Source organism: Thermobia domestica, chromosome 11 (genome assembly GCF_964235325.1).
Source record: "Thermobia domestica chromosome 11, izTheDome1.hap1.1, whole genome shotgun sequence".
NCBI lineage: Eukaryota > Metazoa > Arthropoda > Insecta > Zygentoma > Lepismatidae > Thermobia > Thermobia domestica.
Genome location: NC_137464.1, coordinates 97,889,172 through 97,907,696, shown reverse-complemented (window position 1 = coordinate 97,907,696; position 18,525 = coordinate 97,889,172). Strand labels below are relative to the sequence as shown.

General features: G+C 37.4%; 1 protein-coding gene across 1 annotated transcript in view; it reads left to right on the top strand.

Moving 5' to 3' along the window:
• Positions 1-18,525, top strand: part of LOC145664306 (solute carrier family 12 member 7-like) — a 394,685-nt gene that overhangs the window by 178,992 nt on the left and 197,168 nt on the right. The window contains exon 11 of the mRNA XM_081730851.1: positions 10,437-10,556. Coding sequence (XP_081586977.1) covers positions 10,437-10,556 — 120 coding nt within the window. The remainder of the gene's footprint in view (positions 1-10,436; positions 10,557-18,525) is intronic.

The following is an 18,525-nucleotide window of genomic DNA, read 5'->3' as shown; positions in this document are numbered from 1 at the left end:
CTACTGTGTTTGTCTGTAGCTTCAGTACGAAGGCCACTATTAATATTTTGAGCCTAACAATGAATAAACAGTAATTTGTCCTTGAAAATTGATTTATTGTTTTCCGAAATATTCTCCTTTATGATCAATACACTTTTGCATTCGTTCGAACCATTTGTCAAAGCATTTTTTCCAATCTTCTTGAGACACTTCCATAATATAGTTTTAGAAAACGCATCAACGGCTTCTTCCGCCGACGAAAATTGTTGTCCGCGTAATTTATTCTGGACATTCGGGAACAAGAAGAAGTCACTGGATGCCAAATCAGGACTGTATAGTCGGTTGTTAGACGAGATATGAGGGAGCTCGCATTGTCTTCATGAAGAATGATCCGACGGCGCTTGTTTGTTTTCCGTATTTGACCGAAGACCTCTGGCAAACAAATTGTTGTGTGCCATTCAGAGTTGATCGTTCTACGTTCTTCAAAAGGCATAGTTGCCAGATGACCAATTTCCCCGAAAAACCAGGCGACCATTTGTTTCGATTGCTTCGAGCGTGAACAACTTTTCTTGGATTTGGTTCATCTTGAAATACACATACAGTTGACTGCTGTTAACGTTCCGGCTCACATGCATATATCCATGATTCGTCACCGTTTACAATCTTATATACTTCTTTTGAAGCACCATCATTGTATTTGATGAGCCTTTGTGTGCACTAATCGACGTGAGCTTCGTTTTGAGCTTTTGTTAAACTATTTGGGATCCGACGAGAACAAACCTTTCTCATATCTAAATGATCATGTAATATTTTATATATGATGGTGGAACGAATGTCTAGGGTTGCATCAATCTCACAGTATGTCACATGACTATCTTGCAATATTAGGTTTTGCACAGCACACACAATTGTTTTCTTGAATAACAACTGAGTTTGGACGACCTTCGCAAATTTCGTCAATGAGTGAACGGCGGCCACGAGTAAAATCGTTATGCCAGCATTTTACAGTGGCAAACGGTGGGGCTTCATCGCCAAATGTGGACGTAAGTTGATCGATGCACTGTTGTCTTGATAATCCACGTCGAAAATCGTATAAATCATCGCACGATAATTTTCACGAGTTAGTAACATTTTTCTGTTGTCACGCAATTTTCAAGTCAACGTAAACAACACAAATAAAGTTGTGACAAAACATTTCAAGTACCTTATGGCCAACAATGTCAAACGTTTCTATGCAAACGAAATATGGTGCCTAACTACAATCAGTGTTGCTAAGGCTCAAAATATAAATAGTAGCCCTCGTATATAAGCCTTTATAATTAGATGCCAAACATATTTGACAATCACGCATAAAACAACACCGAAGATTCTACACTTGTGTTAATTCAGTACAAGGGTGTGAGTCATTTTAACTACCGGCATTTAACACACAACTCCAAATAGAAGGTGAGTTGTTCTAACCACCTGTTTGTATTATATTTTAACACAATCGTGTTAACACATAGGCATGCCATTGAAATAACACAACGATTTTTTACAGTGTACATGCTTACACACACCATCTTTTTGCATTGTTTCAGTATTTCATTTTCATCCTTCAGAAAAATAAAGGACACCTTATATCGTACTAGTTGAGGTGAACACATGTGATAGAGATCAATGTTTGTATGGTGCTAGATCTTGTCCTGTTATATAAGCATGTTAAATATACTGTGCAGGTTTACAGTTTCCGAGTAATGGACTGTCGAATTTCGTGCCATATTTTCGAAAAAAGCATAAGAAACCATACTATAAATTCATCCGCTTGGGACCAAATAGGGCATAACAGTAGAACTTCGCCTACTATAAGAAACATGTGAAATATTATTTTTATCTAGGCTTATGGTTCCCGAGTTATGGGCGGTCATATGTTGTTTCATATTTCAAAAAAAAAAAAAAAAAAAACTATTCACTCTTAACACATTTCTTATTTGATGCATAGTTCGCGGGATATTGGCGTGTAACACTAATTGAACCCTGCGCTTTGTATCTGAATGTGGCATCAACTCCAGCGGCCATTTTCAAACAGGCTTGCCCGATATCAAAACAAAGTTTGTACTAACCTGTGTGGCTTTCCACGATCTATCAAACAAGGTATCACTCAACCTATATTCCCGTTTGAAATTTTCAAGTTGATTCCGGGCCCCCATAAAAAATACCACTCCACGTTCCGTAGGATCTTTCCTTTTTCATTTTTTTTCCATCTTTTTCTACTCAGCCGTTTCTGATTTATAGGTACTGGATATTTTATCTGATAGAGTACCATCTTCGGGGGCCATCTTGAAAACAGTACCCCATATCAAAAATTGTTCCCTACAAAAATTGTTCAATTTTCCAAGCTCTTCCGAACGAGGTATCACTTGACCTATGTTTCCATTCGAAAATGTCCCGTACACCTCCCTCCCACAAAATGGGTGGCGGGGCACTTCTTGTTTGACTCATATTTAAGCCTCTCTGTATTCTACATTGACTCTAAATATTTTTCTTATTTGATGTATAGTTCGTGAGATATTGGCTTCTACCAATTATTTTGACTCACCATATATATATATATATATATATATATATATATATATATACAGGGTGTCCGAGAAGTCCTTCCCTGATTACAGAAATTGATAACTCAGGCTAAAAATAAGATAGAAATATGAAACTGGTATTGAATTGTTTACAAACTATAAAAGTTTTGGTCACATCAGTACACTTCCACATGAGCACCCTTGGTAGCACGTAGCACATCTAGGCGATATTCAGTTTCCAGCCACACATTACCAACATCACTGGAGGGATCGATGCAACGACTGTGGTTATTCGTTGCTGCAGGGTTTCAAGATCTGGTACACGTGTTCGGTAGACCTCATCCTTGACATAACCCCATAAAAAGAAGTCTAATGGGGTTATGTCAGGAGAGCGTGGAGGCCGAGCTGTTGGTCCATCACGACCAATCCATCGCCCAGGAAATGTCCTATCGAGATAGGGACGGGCGTCCAAACACCAATGAAGTGGTGCACCGTCTTGCTGAAAAACGACATCGGGGCGATACTGAAGCAGCTGAGGAACAGCTGCAACATATCCAGGTACAAAGCAGATGTGATGGTATCCTCAGCGAAGAAGAATGGCCCGATAATTCGATCGTGCAATAACGCGCACCAAACATTCACCTTTGGACTGTCTCTGGTGAACTCCCTGACCTCCCTGGGGGGTTCTGAACCCCAAATGCGTACATTATGGCGTTTCACTACTCCACTGACAAAGAATGTCGCTTCGTCGGAAAAGGCAATTCGTCTGAGATAACCATTATCGTCCTCAATACGTGATAGCATTTCGACCGCAAAGTCATATCGACGTGTACCGTCGTCGGGCAACAAGGCCTGAACGAGTTGCACTTTGTAAGCACGAAACAATAAACGTTTGTGTAAAATGTCATGGATAGAGCTTTTTGGCATCTGTAATTCACGTGAGGCCCTGCGCACCGATTTCTTAGGACTTCTCAGAAAAGACTTCCGCACAGCCTCCACCGTGTCTACTGAGGTTCTTGGTCGACCAGACCTCGGAAGGTCAGCAACCTACCCTGTGTTCTTGAACTTCTCATACCAGGCTTTAATGCTCTTGACATCAGGTGGAGTCCTCCCAAATGTTGTCTGGAACTGTCTCTGCACCGTGGTTGGTGATCGTGTCTCATGGTACCACAGGACACACTGTGCCCTCTCCTGGTTGGTTGGCATGGCTTCTTGGGCTTCTTACTTACGTACTACAAACCTAAAACAAAAAAAAATTGAGACTTGGTAAAACCGAACAAACCTAACACAGACGAAGACTTTTATAGTTTGTAAACAATTTAACACCAGTTTCATATTTCTATCTTATTTCTAGCCTGAGTTATCAATTTCTGTAATCAGGGAAAGACTTCTCGGACACCCTGTATACGAAGGGCATGGCAACTATTTTTTTCTCGAAAATGGTAACGAATAAAAAAATTCTGAAATATGCAAACGGAAGCTTAGTTCATATTAAAATATTATATTTAGGGGAATGGACGAACATGCACATCACCGTAAAGATATAACACGAGAAAAAACATGAAAAAAATCCGCCCGCAATTGTGTACTGTATTGCAACAGTCCATAATAATACAATGCAGGAACACATCTCTGTGACATCTTAGAGTTCCTGCCATCTCGCGGATTCTTGGGGAGACTCCTGATGCCATGAAATGCAGAGTACTTTATAATGTACTGTTGTGTATTGTCTGCAAACACATAAATGCATGCTTTCTGCGGGATACTATCTTGTTCCTTGCTGCTATGAAAATAAAATACTACGCATTACCCCATATAATTTCGCCAGTAGCTTTCTATTTGCTGATCAGTTAAAACAGTATTCCTGGGGATCGGGAAAAAATGTATTTGCTTTTTCGTGCATTGTATGAGAAACACAGAGTGAACGCAATAAAAACGAAACAAGGGAAAAATACAATGCGATGTAAAGTGCTTGGACTATTTCGACAAATCACTCAATGTAGCGCTATCGTTAAAAACAAGTCTTGATAGTGTAATCGGTAACACCGTGAGTTCAAGTTCATGTGGTCCTAAGCTTATATATATATAAAATAAGATATGCGAAATAACGTACCGAAAATACCGTAATCATATGGTTTTAGGGAAAACCTAATTATTTTTTGTAATTGTTACGAGTTTTTAATCATTCTGCAAAATTTAATGTCACTTACAAAATTGCATATCCCTTGTATTTTCGGTTTTCTCCAAGCTGTACAACAGGTTTTTTTTGTTTTCTTCTACATCTTCCTTCAATTCTTTGTGTCATCTCTTCCTAAGCCTTTTTTCTCCTCTTCAACTACTCTGAAACTCCCTTTCTCTTTATATCTTTCGTTGCCTTCCGCTCTTCTGCTCTTTATAAGTTTCTTTCACGTTCCTTTTTTCTATCTTTCTTCTTATCATCTATTTCACCAGTTCATTTTATAACTTACTAGGGATGACTCCAAAGTTGAACCTTGAATCTGGGAATAATCTATATATTTCCTGAAAGGTTTGTCGAGCAGGTTTCAAAACAGGTTTCAATTCCTTGCCAGGAAGTGACCCATTCTCTTCAGGGTTGGAAATATACAGAACAACTTGATCTATATATCCTACATATCAAATTACTCAGCATGACTAGTAGATTAAGAATATAATATGCACTACCCAATTATATCCTATATCAAGGTAATAATCTTAGAAATGATTATTTTACTATAAATATCCTATATTAGTGAATTTTACTATCAGGCCGTAGACTGATAGTGAGACTGTGAGTTACGTGGTCCTCACACTTTAAAAACAAAGGCCAAGTCCTGGCAGCACCATCTTCCCAGCACCGTAACGTGTGAGTTACATGACTCACATATAGCCAAAAACTAAATCCAAGTTCCGGCAAACAACATCCCGCCGGAGTCTTCCTCCCTTTCATTAACCGGACTTTATCGTGGCTAGAGGGCTTAAACCCTGAAGAGTGACCAATTGGGTTTAGATAGCTACAAAGAAAGAGCTGTTCGGATCGAGTAAATGATCTCAAATTACCACCACGACTAGTTTTCCATAATTAGTAACTCAACATCTGTTGAACATTTTTGTACCGTGTGACCTACCAAACAACTCGTTTATATGAGCAGCTGATGAACATTCGTATCAGGAACGCACTGATCTGACAACATATATAGGTGAAATCGTGGAAAATATAGAAATTGAAATACATGCACACAGTGGTGCCCACCCCCCTCATGTCCATGACGCACCCCCATCAATTGTCTATCCGTAGGTGTTCTTCCATGAAAAATAAACTTTTCGATTAATTTTTACACCCCCTCAAACATATTTATATAGATTTTTAACCCCAAAATATTTCAATGACGCAGTTTGCGTCATAGTCCCCCTTTGTGGACACCCCTGCGTGCACAGAATGTGTCACATCTACCCATAACAATGAGTCACATTAGTAGTGATCCCAAATGACTTGCTGTTGACTGGATACTATATTCTTTTCTCAACTTTATAGATCTACTAATATAGGATATTTATAGTGGAATAATCATGCTTTTAGGTTTTTCATTAGTATAGGATATAATTGAGTAGTGTATATTATATTCTTAATCTACTAGTCATGCAGATACATAGAACATAGCTCAAAATGTTCTATATATTTCCAACCCTGAAGGAATAGGGTCACTTCCGGGCAAGTAATTTAAACTTGTTTTGGAACTTACTCGACAAACTCTTTGATAAAATATATAGGTTATCCTCAGATTAAAGGTTCAAGTTTGAAGTCATCCCTGGTTAATTTCCTTCTCCTTTTTAACTCCTGTTATCCTTCCTCATATTTAACCATTATCTCTGATATTTCTACATTCTACTTCTACCACTTTTGCTTCATCTTTCGGCCTTTCACCCTTATTTCTTTCTGGAATTGTTTCCTGTCTTTTCTGTCTTTCTGTTTAGACGATTTTAAGCTCTTCATTCTCTCTTCCTTTATTCATCGTAATTGTTTCTTCCTTATCTTTGCTAAAGTTAGTATATGGTCTCCTCCGAAAGCTTCTTCTGTTAGAACTGTCACGTCTATTTACTTTCTTTTCATTTTGTTTTCTACTATTACATAGCCTAGTCAATTAATAATTTCACTCTTCTCTCATCCCATCTATATCGGGCTATTTTCTTACTATTCTTCTACCTAAATATAATCACAATCTCATTTCTTTCACAGAACTCCAAGAACTTTTTCCCGTCACTATTTTGTTTTCAGTATCTAAATGGTTCTTTATTTACACTCTCATTTTTGTCCTTCTAATTTAAGCTTTTAGATCATCCGGGATCATCACCACGTCTTTTTCTCTAAGCCTTTATCCAGGTCTTCTAAGAAGTCACCCAGATCTTCCGCTACACAATGTGTTTACAGGGCGTATATCTAGATAAATTAATTCTATCAATGTTCATATTAACTCTTAGCTAGATAATCTTGTTACTAATTTTACTACTTGTATGTTTCTTGCCCATTCTTAGCTCAACATCACACCTATCCCATTTTTTCCGTTCATTTTCTCCATACTCGTTTGTTTCCTTCTCTTCCTTTCCTCTATACTTTACTTTCCACTTCGTTTCACTCATTATTAGCATTTCTAGTTTTCTTTCTTTCATGCAGTCTATCAACTCCTCCACTTGTTAATGTTACTACATTTGCTGTTCTTATCTATATCTCTTTTATAATTTTCTCTTATTTTCTTCTTTCTCTCTTTTCTCCTCTTACTCTTGCTTTCTTATAACTACCTTTCCCTCTCTTCATTACCCTCGCTTCCCTACTAGTCCCAATTTCTTAGGAGACGGCGGGGAGAAAGGAATGCTGAATGTAGTGACATAGACATCAAATAACACCACTAAACTGTTTGTTTATTCATTTATTATTTATGGAGTTTGAAACACAGTTATAATTCTATCTACGAAGGATATACTATATTAACAAATAGTAGTGTACAAAATATCCAAGACTACAAATGTTCATCACTAACACACAAATAAATAAACAATAAACGATGATACCTAACTCAATTCAAGTTATAGTTTAAGCCTTAAGTAATATAAAATACGAATTACTGTATTAACTTAGTGAAAAAATCTTGGTAACACTGTAATCAAAATATTTGGGAATTATAGAGTGCTCGGTCATCGTACAACAGCAGCGTAGTTGGGTTTGAAATTCTTGAAATGACAATGAAACGAAATTAATGGTCAGATGTCCTTCTTCATATCTTAATTATATCATAGGATAAGAAAATGATCGTCAGTGGAACTTTTTAAACACCTTCGTTCATGGATCATAAAAATATGCATGGAAGGATATATGTAGGTATATGTAGAACAGTCATGGACGGATATATGAAAAAATAATTCTATGTGATTCTAGGAGTGTAAAAGCTACTTAGAAATTTATCCTATCACGGCGCTTTCATCAATGCATGGGTGGTAGTTCTTTTCATCTTTTAGCTTAACTTTTGTTTTAATTTCGTGATAATAATACATATTTAACATATTTATATGTTTATCAGAGTTATGTTTTGATAACAGAGGTCCCCAAGTTGAAATTTATGTTATGCAGCACAAAGTGAAATAGATGTTCTCAGCTAATTTCTGTGTGTCGATTTCAAATCTATAGTGTTTTTCTGTATCGCATAACTATTTACTATAATATGCATATGAAATATTTAGTAACCTACTGGTTTGTAATAAATTGTTAGCACCAATAACAATATCAAATATGTGTAATAGTGACTACCAACAAATATAATAAAAATAGATAGAAAATATTCAAAGAAACTTGTGGTTAAGTAAAACTCACTAAATACGAAATATATGATCTGTCTTTTTTTTTTTTTTGCAAATATGTGCTGTAGCAATGTGTATTTGTTGTTGTTATGCGAGTTAACACATACCAGACACCAACAGTATTCTGCCATCATGGACATATTCATTGATCCTGATACCTCATTAATGTATTGGTGAAACTTTTTTTCTGTTCTTCTCTCAATGTACCTAAGTTTTATAGAAAGTAGTCACACAGAGAGTATTCGAAATGTAACTTCTACTTCATGTGACATTTAAATTCATGCACTTTGTTGGAGCATAGTTTACACAATCTGTTCATATTGGTCACACTTGAAATTGTCCAACATTTCTTAAAAACATCGATAAACGACTTCCGTGCCTGAAGCTAAGCTTCATGTTGTTTATGGTATTTCTAAAGGCAGAATCTTTCATTAGCTTGCTATTCTGCGGGTTATTAAAAGTACCCGCTTTGATCATCGCATTGGAGAAGATAATTGTTTGAACTACCGTTATATCCAACTTTTTGATAGGTTGTTTCGTTACATTTAACATATGTATGGATGGTAACTTTCCGAGAATCAATTTATGTTAAATGCAACGGTCTTCTGGTACTGAAGCAGGCACATACATAATCTCTTGTCTTTGGTAAACTATGCAGCAGAAGACGTAACAGTTTTAAATGTCTCGACATGAACGATCGAAGAGGTACAGATTCTTTTATCTGGTTCTGGTATTTAAGGAATGAACTTACATTCGTAAAGAAGTATACGTATCACAGGAAAAACATATTTTGGAATGTTTAACTATTCAAACCGTTCCTCAGATGCTGATCAAAGCAGTACCTCTAATACACCACACGCTACTTATTACATACGTATTATAAGTTGTTTCGCCTCCCTGTCTGAAATGAAGCGACGGCGTCCTAGGTGCTCTTTCAAGTTTGGAAATAGGTGAAAGTCGCTTGGAACGAGATTCAGGCTGTATGGAGGGTGGTCAATGATGTCCCAGCGAAACTGCTTCAGCAGCGTGGTGGTCTTCTGGGCTGTATTTGTGTTGCGAAGGTAGATGCCTACCTCGGTGAGAAGTCCTGGCCGTTTCTTCCTGATTGTTTTGCGCAATCGTGTCAGGTCTCACAGTATTGGTCTGCGGTCAATATGCGCCCTCTTTCCAAAAACTCCACGAGTATAACACCAGCGCTGTCCCAAAACAATGTGGCCATCACCTTCCCGGCAGATGGCGTCACCTTAAACTTCTTTGTCTTTGGAGAGAAGGGTGTTTCCACTCCTTTGATGACCGCTTATTGTTGGGGCTCTAATGGTGGATCCGTGTTTCGTCACCCATGACAATGCGGTCAAGAAAACTGTTCCCTTCCTTGGAGAGCCGTTATAAAAGTTGCACACTTATCCCATGCGCTTCTCATTGTGTTGGTTGGTCCGAATGTGTGGAACCCATCGGAAACTAACTTTCCGGTACCGCAGAATATTGTGCACAATGTAACGAACGCTTCTGGATGACATTTCCAATTCTACCACACATGCTGTAACGTGATCCTTCTGTTGTCCTGAATCAGGTACTCCACGCAAGCTGTATTCAAATCTGTTGTAACCGTGCTGGTTGGCCACTGCACTCTTCATTGGTGACGTTTTCTCTACCTGTCCCACAATTTCGACACCATCTGCGACATGCTGCTGAGACACAGAAATAGAATAACTCAGCGAACTTCTTCGCGAGACCATTTTCCAAACAAGTCACCATTTGTGTTTACCTACAACTAGCACCGTGAGTAGCAGGTGACTGAAATTTTGCACAGTTACCAACTCCATGTATTACAATTACCACACACTTCTCATTCCAGATGAAACTCCAGAAATATCGGCCTTGTAACTTTAGTCGCTGATTCTCCCTCGTAGTACTTTTGTCATCAGAGCAATAGATTTGTCTTATCCATCGTAGTATATTTAATGCTGAAAGAAAATCTATCTAATAGTGCTAAAAGTAATAGTAGTTTACTCGTATTGAAAATTGATCACAATTTCAATTCTTCTGTTTCAGGACACTTGCTCTTCTGGGTGTCGCCGCATGCGTAGCCATTATGTATATATCAGACTGGGTAGCTGCTTTAATAACTTGTGTGGTGACAGGTTTTCTTTATAAATTAATTCAATATAGAGGGTAAATATTTCTTCAAAAAATAAAGAAAACTGTAGATAGTTTTTTATATATAATAAGTGAATGATTATGAAACATTAATTTCTCAATACGATAAAGTGTCGTTGGGTTTGAATGGGAAAAAATGAAACTTACTTGAAAAGTATCCATCATATTCCACAAAATATTAGTTTTGTATTAAGTTAATGTGAATGAAATCTCCACTTTGACATCTAATGCTAAACTTGACTCAGCATCACAATACAGGGTTAACTAAATTCATGCGCCTAACGTCAGAAACTCAGTACATCTCCAGCAAAAAAAAAAAAAACTGACAAGGAACGGACATGAAGATGTCATCCGGACATCCGAATCAAATCTAACCCATTCTATAAACATAACAAAGATATGTTCATGCAGAAAAAAATAGATGCCATAGACAACGCAATAAGTCCCTGGGAACAATTAACCCTGTTAGTATAAAGAAATTCGTAGACTCGCATGCAGTGAAATAGCAATTGCATCAACACTGCTCATTGGAAAGTCACTGTTTAGACTTCGTTCTCTTCAACATGGAACAAGCTTCCCAGAGGTGCTATCTATTGGGGCCCATAACGTATTTGATCAGGGAAAATTGGGAGAGTGTCAGAAAAATTCCCTTCAGAAAAACCTCCATTCAACCCCTCTGGAATGAGCCCGGGTAAAAGCACGCAATCCAGTTGTATCTTGAAAATACTATAGGGGATAAGGAATGATTGTACCAAGATTGTATTGATAGACCGAATAGGTATGATGGGAAAGCGTGTATTGGTATACAAGCTGTTCTCTCATATCTATTCCATCTATCAACACAAAATTTGGTACACACATTCCCTATCCTCTATAGTATTTTCCAACATGACACGTTCAGGTCCGTTCCTTATGAGATATCCAGACAGTAAGGAGGCAGTACGTTGTTGAATAGGGTCGTATGAAATTACACAATTACAAGTGATTTTTCCTTACGAATTCAAACTGATATTATGCACAGTAAACCGCAAAAAAACATGAACAATGTATTTAGGCCAAGAATGGCGAATGAACGCTCCATTCGCCGTTGGTTTGTTAAATTTCGTTCCAGTGACACAACATTCTGAAGTGAGCCCATCGGCACCGATCAACGTCATCTTCGGATGGGCTCCTCAGAAACACCATGGAAGTAGATTCTCGGAAAAGTGTTGGTGTTATTGCAGATAAAGTAAGTATACACCGAAGAACAATCCTTATGCGGATCTGTGCAATCGGTAATGTAAAAATGTGGACGCCTAAATATAGTTCTAAGGGTAATTTTATAAATTTTAATATAGTTTATCCTCATATGAATTTAGACTTCCGAAAAGCTTTGGACCCTCCGAAATAAATTCCAAAACTATGATACCGGATGTAATTGCAAGTAACATTTCCTGATAGAGCAGTATTTTTCTTCTTTTCTGACGAGAAAAATATAAAGCGTAATGTTATCTCAATATATAGAACCTATTTTACACTCCTTTTTCATATTTTCTTCTGCTTTCAAAGGAAAAATCTTTACTCGTTATCAAACTTGTGCTGCTAGAAAGAAATGCTAAACATCATAGCAACTTGGTCTTTCTTTGCAGCATTCCAGTTAAAATTATTTAATCAAGTCGGTGATAGTTTTAAAAGGTCGATGTGGAATGCTATTCGTTCGAAAGGTATAAAATTAATGACACAAGTTCTTTTACGGTATGTGGGAATTCAGCTACTGCCTTCTGACTACAAAGAAAGTCATTTAAGCCTGCAAGGTAAAACTCCATCGATCTCCAGTATAATTCGCACCCAATTGAAAGTTTCAAATTATTCCACGTATTCTACAACAGTAGTGTAACAAAATCTACCTTTTAGTAGGGAGAACTCAAGTTTTCTTCATCAACCAAACCTGTTCCTGTTTCCTCTCGCTTTCCTATTAGAAATGTTTCGACCTTGGAGCTCGTAGGTGCCTTCTCAGATTCTGAGAAAAAATAATTTAAAAAATTTGATTCTCGATCCATTCCTTCAGATACTGAAGTATGTGAAGATAATTTATAGGTTATCATTTTGAGGTGGTGAAATTGCTTAGTGACAAAACTAACACAAAAGTGATAAAAGGTATATTTCCAGAACCTCTTACAAGATCTGAGTACTAAACACATAACTGAAAATAAAGAGCGGGTGATCTGTTTAGCAAAGTTAGAAATATTATTAAACTTGCAGAACTTACACACAACTGTGTGTATATATAGGGTGGCGTAGGAATACGATAAATTTTGAACCTACAATTACCAACACTGTATGGCCGGCATTCGTTTGGGACCGATAAGATAACATTGAGAAGGCTTTGCCACTTAGTAATAACGAAGCATTCAAGTTCAGCAGAACGTTTGTTTCCTGTGAAAGCATTTAATAAATAGGGGTCGTCAAATAGAGGTATGGTGTGGTAGGAATAGTATCGAAAATGGGGCATCAAGATGAATTCCATTTTTTGTAATGGAAGATGGACAAAAATATGAATAACATTAAAATTGATACGCGGAGAAATACCACGCCGTTTTGTTTCATGTTTCTACTGCATATAGTAACGGAGATATGACCATGGGAATAGTTGTTAGCAGAAAGACAAGTGACTCATTTGACCACCAGTACTTCGGTGCGTGTGCTGTATGAGGTGTCTGACAGAGCAGTCCTTGATGCGGAGCAAGTTGCAATGGGTTACGTTCATAAGACCTAAACGGCATAAAACCTAAAAATATAAGCACTACACTTAAATTTTAGGTCTTGTGCCGTTAGGTTTTGTGCCGCTAAATGACTTTTAGATCTTGTGCCGTTTAGGCTTTACGCCGTTAGGTCTTGTGCACATTTCATTCACTTGCATTAGTTGTGAAATTCGCCACCACCATACGAAACTGCGACAATGCAGTAACTAGATGGCAATAATGTTACGAACGTAGCTAATTCCAACGGTAACAGGTATATGATACTAAAACTATTGTTATCATCATTATCTGTTTTGAATGTATACATGAATTACATAATATAACTTATTACACTGTAAGATTTAATTGAATAATTAGTCAAGAACTTCGTTTCATTTAAATAAAGATATGAGAATCTAATGACAATTTTTTAAAAGAGAATTAAAGAAAAATGTTTAAAAACCATATTTTACAAGACTTTTCTGAAACCAAGCAACCATTCAGAACTGCAATATATACTCTGTGGAATATATGTTTTTAAAGAGTAGGACAAAAGCCCACTCTAACTTTCCAAAGGTAGGATCAAAGTTTAATATCCACTGTATATATTAAGAACGCAGTTAATTTAAAATTCAAAGAACATTTATTGTATGGAACAAAATTAATATATTTCACAGTGTGTTGTGATAGAGTTCATATGTATAAGCAAAAAATATCGATAAATAACTCTAAACTACTGGTGTAATATGCAACATAATACGTATGTAGAAACCAATACATTGTCATTTAGGAGCGTAGCCAGCAAGTTTTTCTATGGGAGCAGGCTTTTTACATATTAAAAGCAAACCAAAAGTTTATATCCAGATTATGAAAGCTTAAGTAAGTCAATAAATATATGCACACGTACATAAATACATATTTTAATATTATATTTTGTGAGCGGGAGGAAGGAAGATTGCATAATATGAATAAAATTATCAAAATTAATTAAAATGATAAAATGCAAATGTGGGAGGAGACGTTAGATTTACTGTCAAAATTACATTAAATTAATGCAACCTCCAGCTACAAAGTTAATTAATTAAATTAGTCAGTCGGTAGAGTCTTTAGTTTAATTAAATGAAAATTTTGAAAAGTAAAACAAGGTTGTTCTTAGCATGAAACTCTAATTTTCAGGCACTTTGTGGTTTTAACACCCATCCTGCATGAGAAAGATACCCAAAATACGCATATCGCCTTCATGATCCATTCACAAACCCAGCTTCTGGCCTGAAAAAGAAACAAAAGGACTAAAGGGTAACACATACCTCTCGGCCAATACTGCAAACAAGACAGAAGTTCAAATTTCCTGTGATATCCATTTAATGCACCACTTCAATGCACATACTATTGAAATTTACAGAAGCACACGCGCGCGCATGGTCTCTCAATGAGACCTGAGAGAAAAAAAAAATAATTTTAATCAAATTATTTTCTTTGAAAATTTTATATCACACGCTCTGAGCTCTCATTTTGTTTAATAGTTCGTGCACGTTTTGTTCATTTCGCCGTTAACTTCTTACTTGCAGTGTCTCTCCCTTTTGCCACGTTATACACCTCCTTGTCGTGTTTCTTCCGTTTCCGGCGACCATTCTCTGTCTTCTCCCGTCGTACTGCTACACTCTCCTACAGGACGTACTCCCTCTAACTCTGGAGTTCTGCTGCATTTGCGGCGGTTCTGTGTGTATTCCTCTGTGTGTCGGCAATCTTGACTAACTGAATTGTGTCTGAAAGTTCACCCTAGTCAGTCATTCTATGGAGCACTGGAGTTATATTGTACTAACCGCGCCTAAGTTATACAAGCCTAAAGCTCAGTCCCTTGTATTAACTGAAGGCGTATGACGTAAAACGTCAAGAGTTAAACTTGTGTGAAGCACTTCACAAATATAGGTGAAAGCATTGTCTCTTCACACTAGCAATACTTCGAACATGGTGCACTTAGTAAAATAAATAACAAATAACTTTGCAGACAATTCCGCAAGCTGCACTTTTATAAATGCTACTCGTTCCTTCTACGCTCTCATTCTACCAAAGAATATGAGTTCAGCGTTACGAAGATGCAATAGTGGTAAATGAGTGCTTAGTGCACATTTTATATATCGCACACACTATGTATATGTTTTAAAACTAAAACACAACAAGTGTCGATGATAACTTTCAGTACAGACGGTTAGAACACTCACTCCGAACTTCGTGTCTGACGTACACGATTCCCGATCTAAGAAGCAACTGCCTTTCTGACTGTCTCCCGTAATGTTATCTTTCCCTCACGGTTCATTGTTCGCCCCAACTTTTGGGTTGGGCCAATCCACTTTAGCACGCTTCACCCAAAATAGGGGTGAGAGGCATGTCACTCACCTGTAGGCTTCCCGTGACCTCAATATCTCAATACACAACACTTTTTCAAATGCTTTTTCACTTTATAGTTCACTCCAATGACATCGTTTACAGTCACTATGTGAGTTAGACAGCTTATTAAACAAGCTTTCAGTTTGTATATCACACTCACTAACACGGTGCTGCATATCGTTAGAAAAATTAAAATAAACAACAAAATTATTCTCATTTGATCGCTTGACAGGTTAACCTACCCAACTTGACAAGTAGTCCCACCTAGTGGCGACCCCCGTAACTGCTTGTCCAAGTGACATTGCATATAGCAATTCTCTGAAACAGATGCATTGAAGGATATGGTTTATACTTTGATTGATCATATTAATGACACAAATTAAATGAACTATACAAAAATACTAATATATAAAATGAACCCTGAATGAGGCTGACGTAGCCTAACACATAAAAATAAGCAATATAAAATCATTTTGAGAATTCCCTTCTCTCTGCTAACAGTAATGACTTTTGACAAGGTTTAAAAAAAACTGAGGTGTGTGTTCGTCTTCTGAATTCCTTCCACAACCATAAGCTAGGTCTATAACTGTCATTAGTACAAGCCATATGTTGTAAACAAAATATATATCGAGCTACTATATATCTACAACTACGGGAATACCCAGAAAGTTTATTTACATCACAAAATTACATCACATCACACATACTATTATCAGCGGAGCAGAAGAAACAATCTTTTAGCAGAGACATCTAGCGGATGTCACTGTACTACGAGAAACAGAGTTCTCAACGTCTACCACTAAAACTCAAGTGGACTCGTCCACAATTTTGAATTTTTCGACTTCCTTTTCTCTGACGCTAGTCCGTTGACCAAACGACGCTTTCAGAGCCTAACATGCCAAAAGTAGGCGTGTCTAAAAAAAATAGCACCTCTTTGTATACGGGATTCTCTCATAGACATGCTAAAAATTTTTATGATTTTGAAAGCATTGTATTCATGGACTCTGTGTCGCTATACTGGCAGGGTATGCTCCTACCTACAAATGCACTAGGAAGTGATACTAGCTATCCATACATGTGACAACTGGAGCTCATAGGTATTCCACCCATATAGAGATGGTTACCTTGTTTCTGATATTTTCTCACGACGTGGGAGACCAAGACTCCGTTAGGAACACAAGCTATCTTTAAAGTTTTTTTTTGTGAGGCTTCGCTGCTTCTCTGCCAGCAAAATATCGTATCTAAACTATAGAGTTTTCTGTTTTCTTCGAAGTTAATATTAAATTATATTCTAATATCATTGCTCCAATCTGATGTCTCATACGGTTGTCACTCAATGCTCTTTTACATAATCGACATACACAATATAAATACATAAAAATACCAATAAAAGATACATGCTCCCGCTGATACGTATGCTAATTCTATTAAACTTGATATGCAAATCACTAATTAAATGGCAAAATTATTCATATATTCACGCAAAATTTAAATATGTAAATTGAATTAAAACACAGTTCATGTGTCGTTTACATTATTCCCCTCCTAAGGAAATGCAACCGTTAATCGCTTAATCGTTGCATTTTCCTAGACGAGGTTCCAATACACTTTACGTATATAACCTACATACACCGTATATGCAATATTTTAAATACAAAATTTCCCTAAATACATAAAAAAAACTAACACTAATAACATATAACATAATCACTAATATATCATAATCACATCCTAACTTGTCATTTTATCTGAAATTTATCTCTCTGCATTAGCTAACAGTATTTCTTCTGCAATGTTACACTCAGCGCAACAACTCTCTTGTTTCCCAGACGTAAAGAGGTGCGTCTGTGAGTGTAAACATCTTCAGCTGTCCTGCCTGTGTGACGTGCTGTGCTTGCTTCTTCTTCTCCTACGTCATCAGGTCAGCTGGGTCCTGAGGAGGCGTAGTTTCACGTGGTACGTATTTCTTCAGGTGAAACACGTTCCCCTTCATTAACACTTCTCTCGTCTCAGGATCTTTCTTTATTTTGTAGCAATGCTATCTCGAATACTGCGTACTGAACTTTGCTCTTAACCGACGAAAATGCGTTATTGATATTCATTCGTGAGAGGCTACTATGATTTAATTTCCTAATATACTTTATTGACATTTTCTTGACTCATCAACCCTAGTGGTTGAGAGGCACACACACTAGCGAAGCACACCATGGCTTCAAGCTTTTAAACGATTTCTTCATCTTTTCTACGTTATACTATCGTGTAGGAAACTTAATTATTACTGGCTAATTGTTTCTAATAAGTTTGCGCAATGATTCGTGCTTCTCTTGCACTCAACAAGCGGACTCTTAAACGAAGTGGTATTCTTCTGTACGAATCCCCACGTCATCCATCGGCTAAAGGTATTCTCCAAAGCAGTTCTGGTGTGAAGAGAGTAAGGATACATCCTTGTCTTCATGGGTCGATCATCGGTCACCTCAATGGAATGCTGGTAATCCCTGATGGTACCGGGCTTCTCATCAAATATGCGTCGATGTTTGTAGAGCACGTCGTACAACTTTTGCTTTTCCTCCCCACTCAAATCAGTATACTTTTCGACATGATCTCTGATCTCGTCGGGTGTAGCCTGGGTTCGAACCTTCGCCCATTCCTGTGGCGAGTAAACAACATTTGCAAGTTCGGCTGCAGTTGGGAACTTCCCATCGTCCAACTGGCTGCGCAGGGTAGCCAACTCTTGCTGATGGCCTCCACCTGCTGACGCTCGCTCGAACTGCGGTGTAGTCAGCGGTCCTCTCCTCGACGCACACATACTACTAAGTGTGGGATTCTCACAATCAACCACATCCTCTTCGAACTCCCAGGATAATTTTCTTATGAAA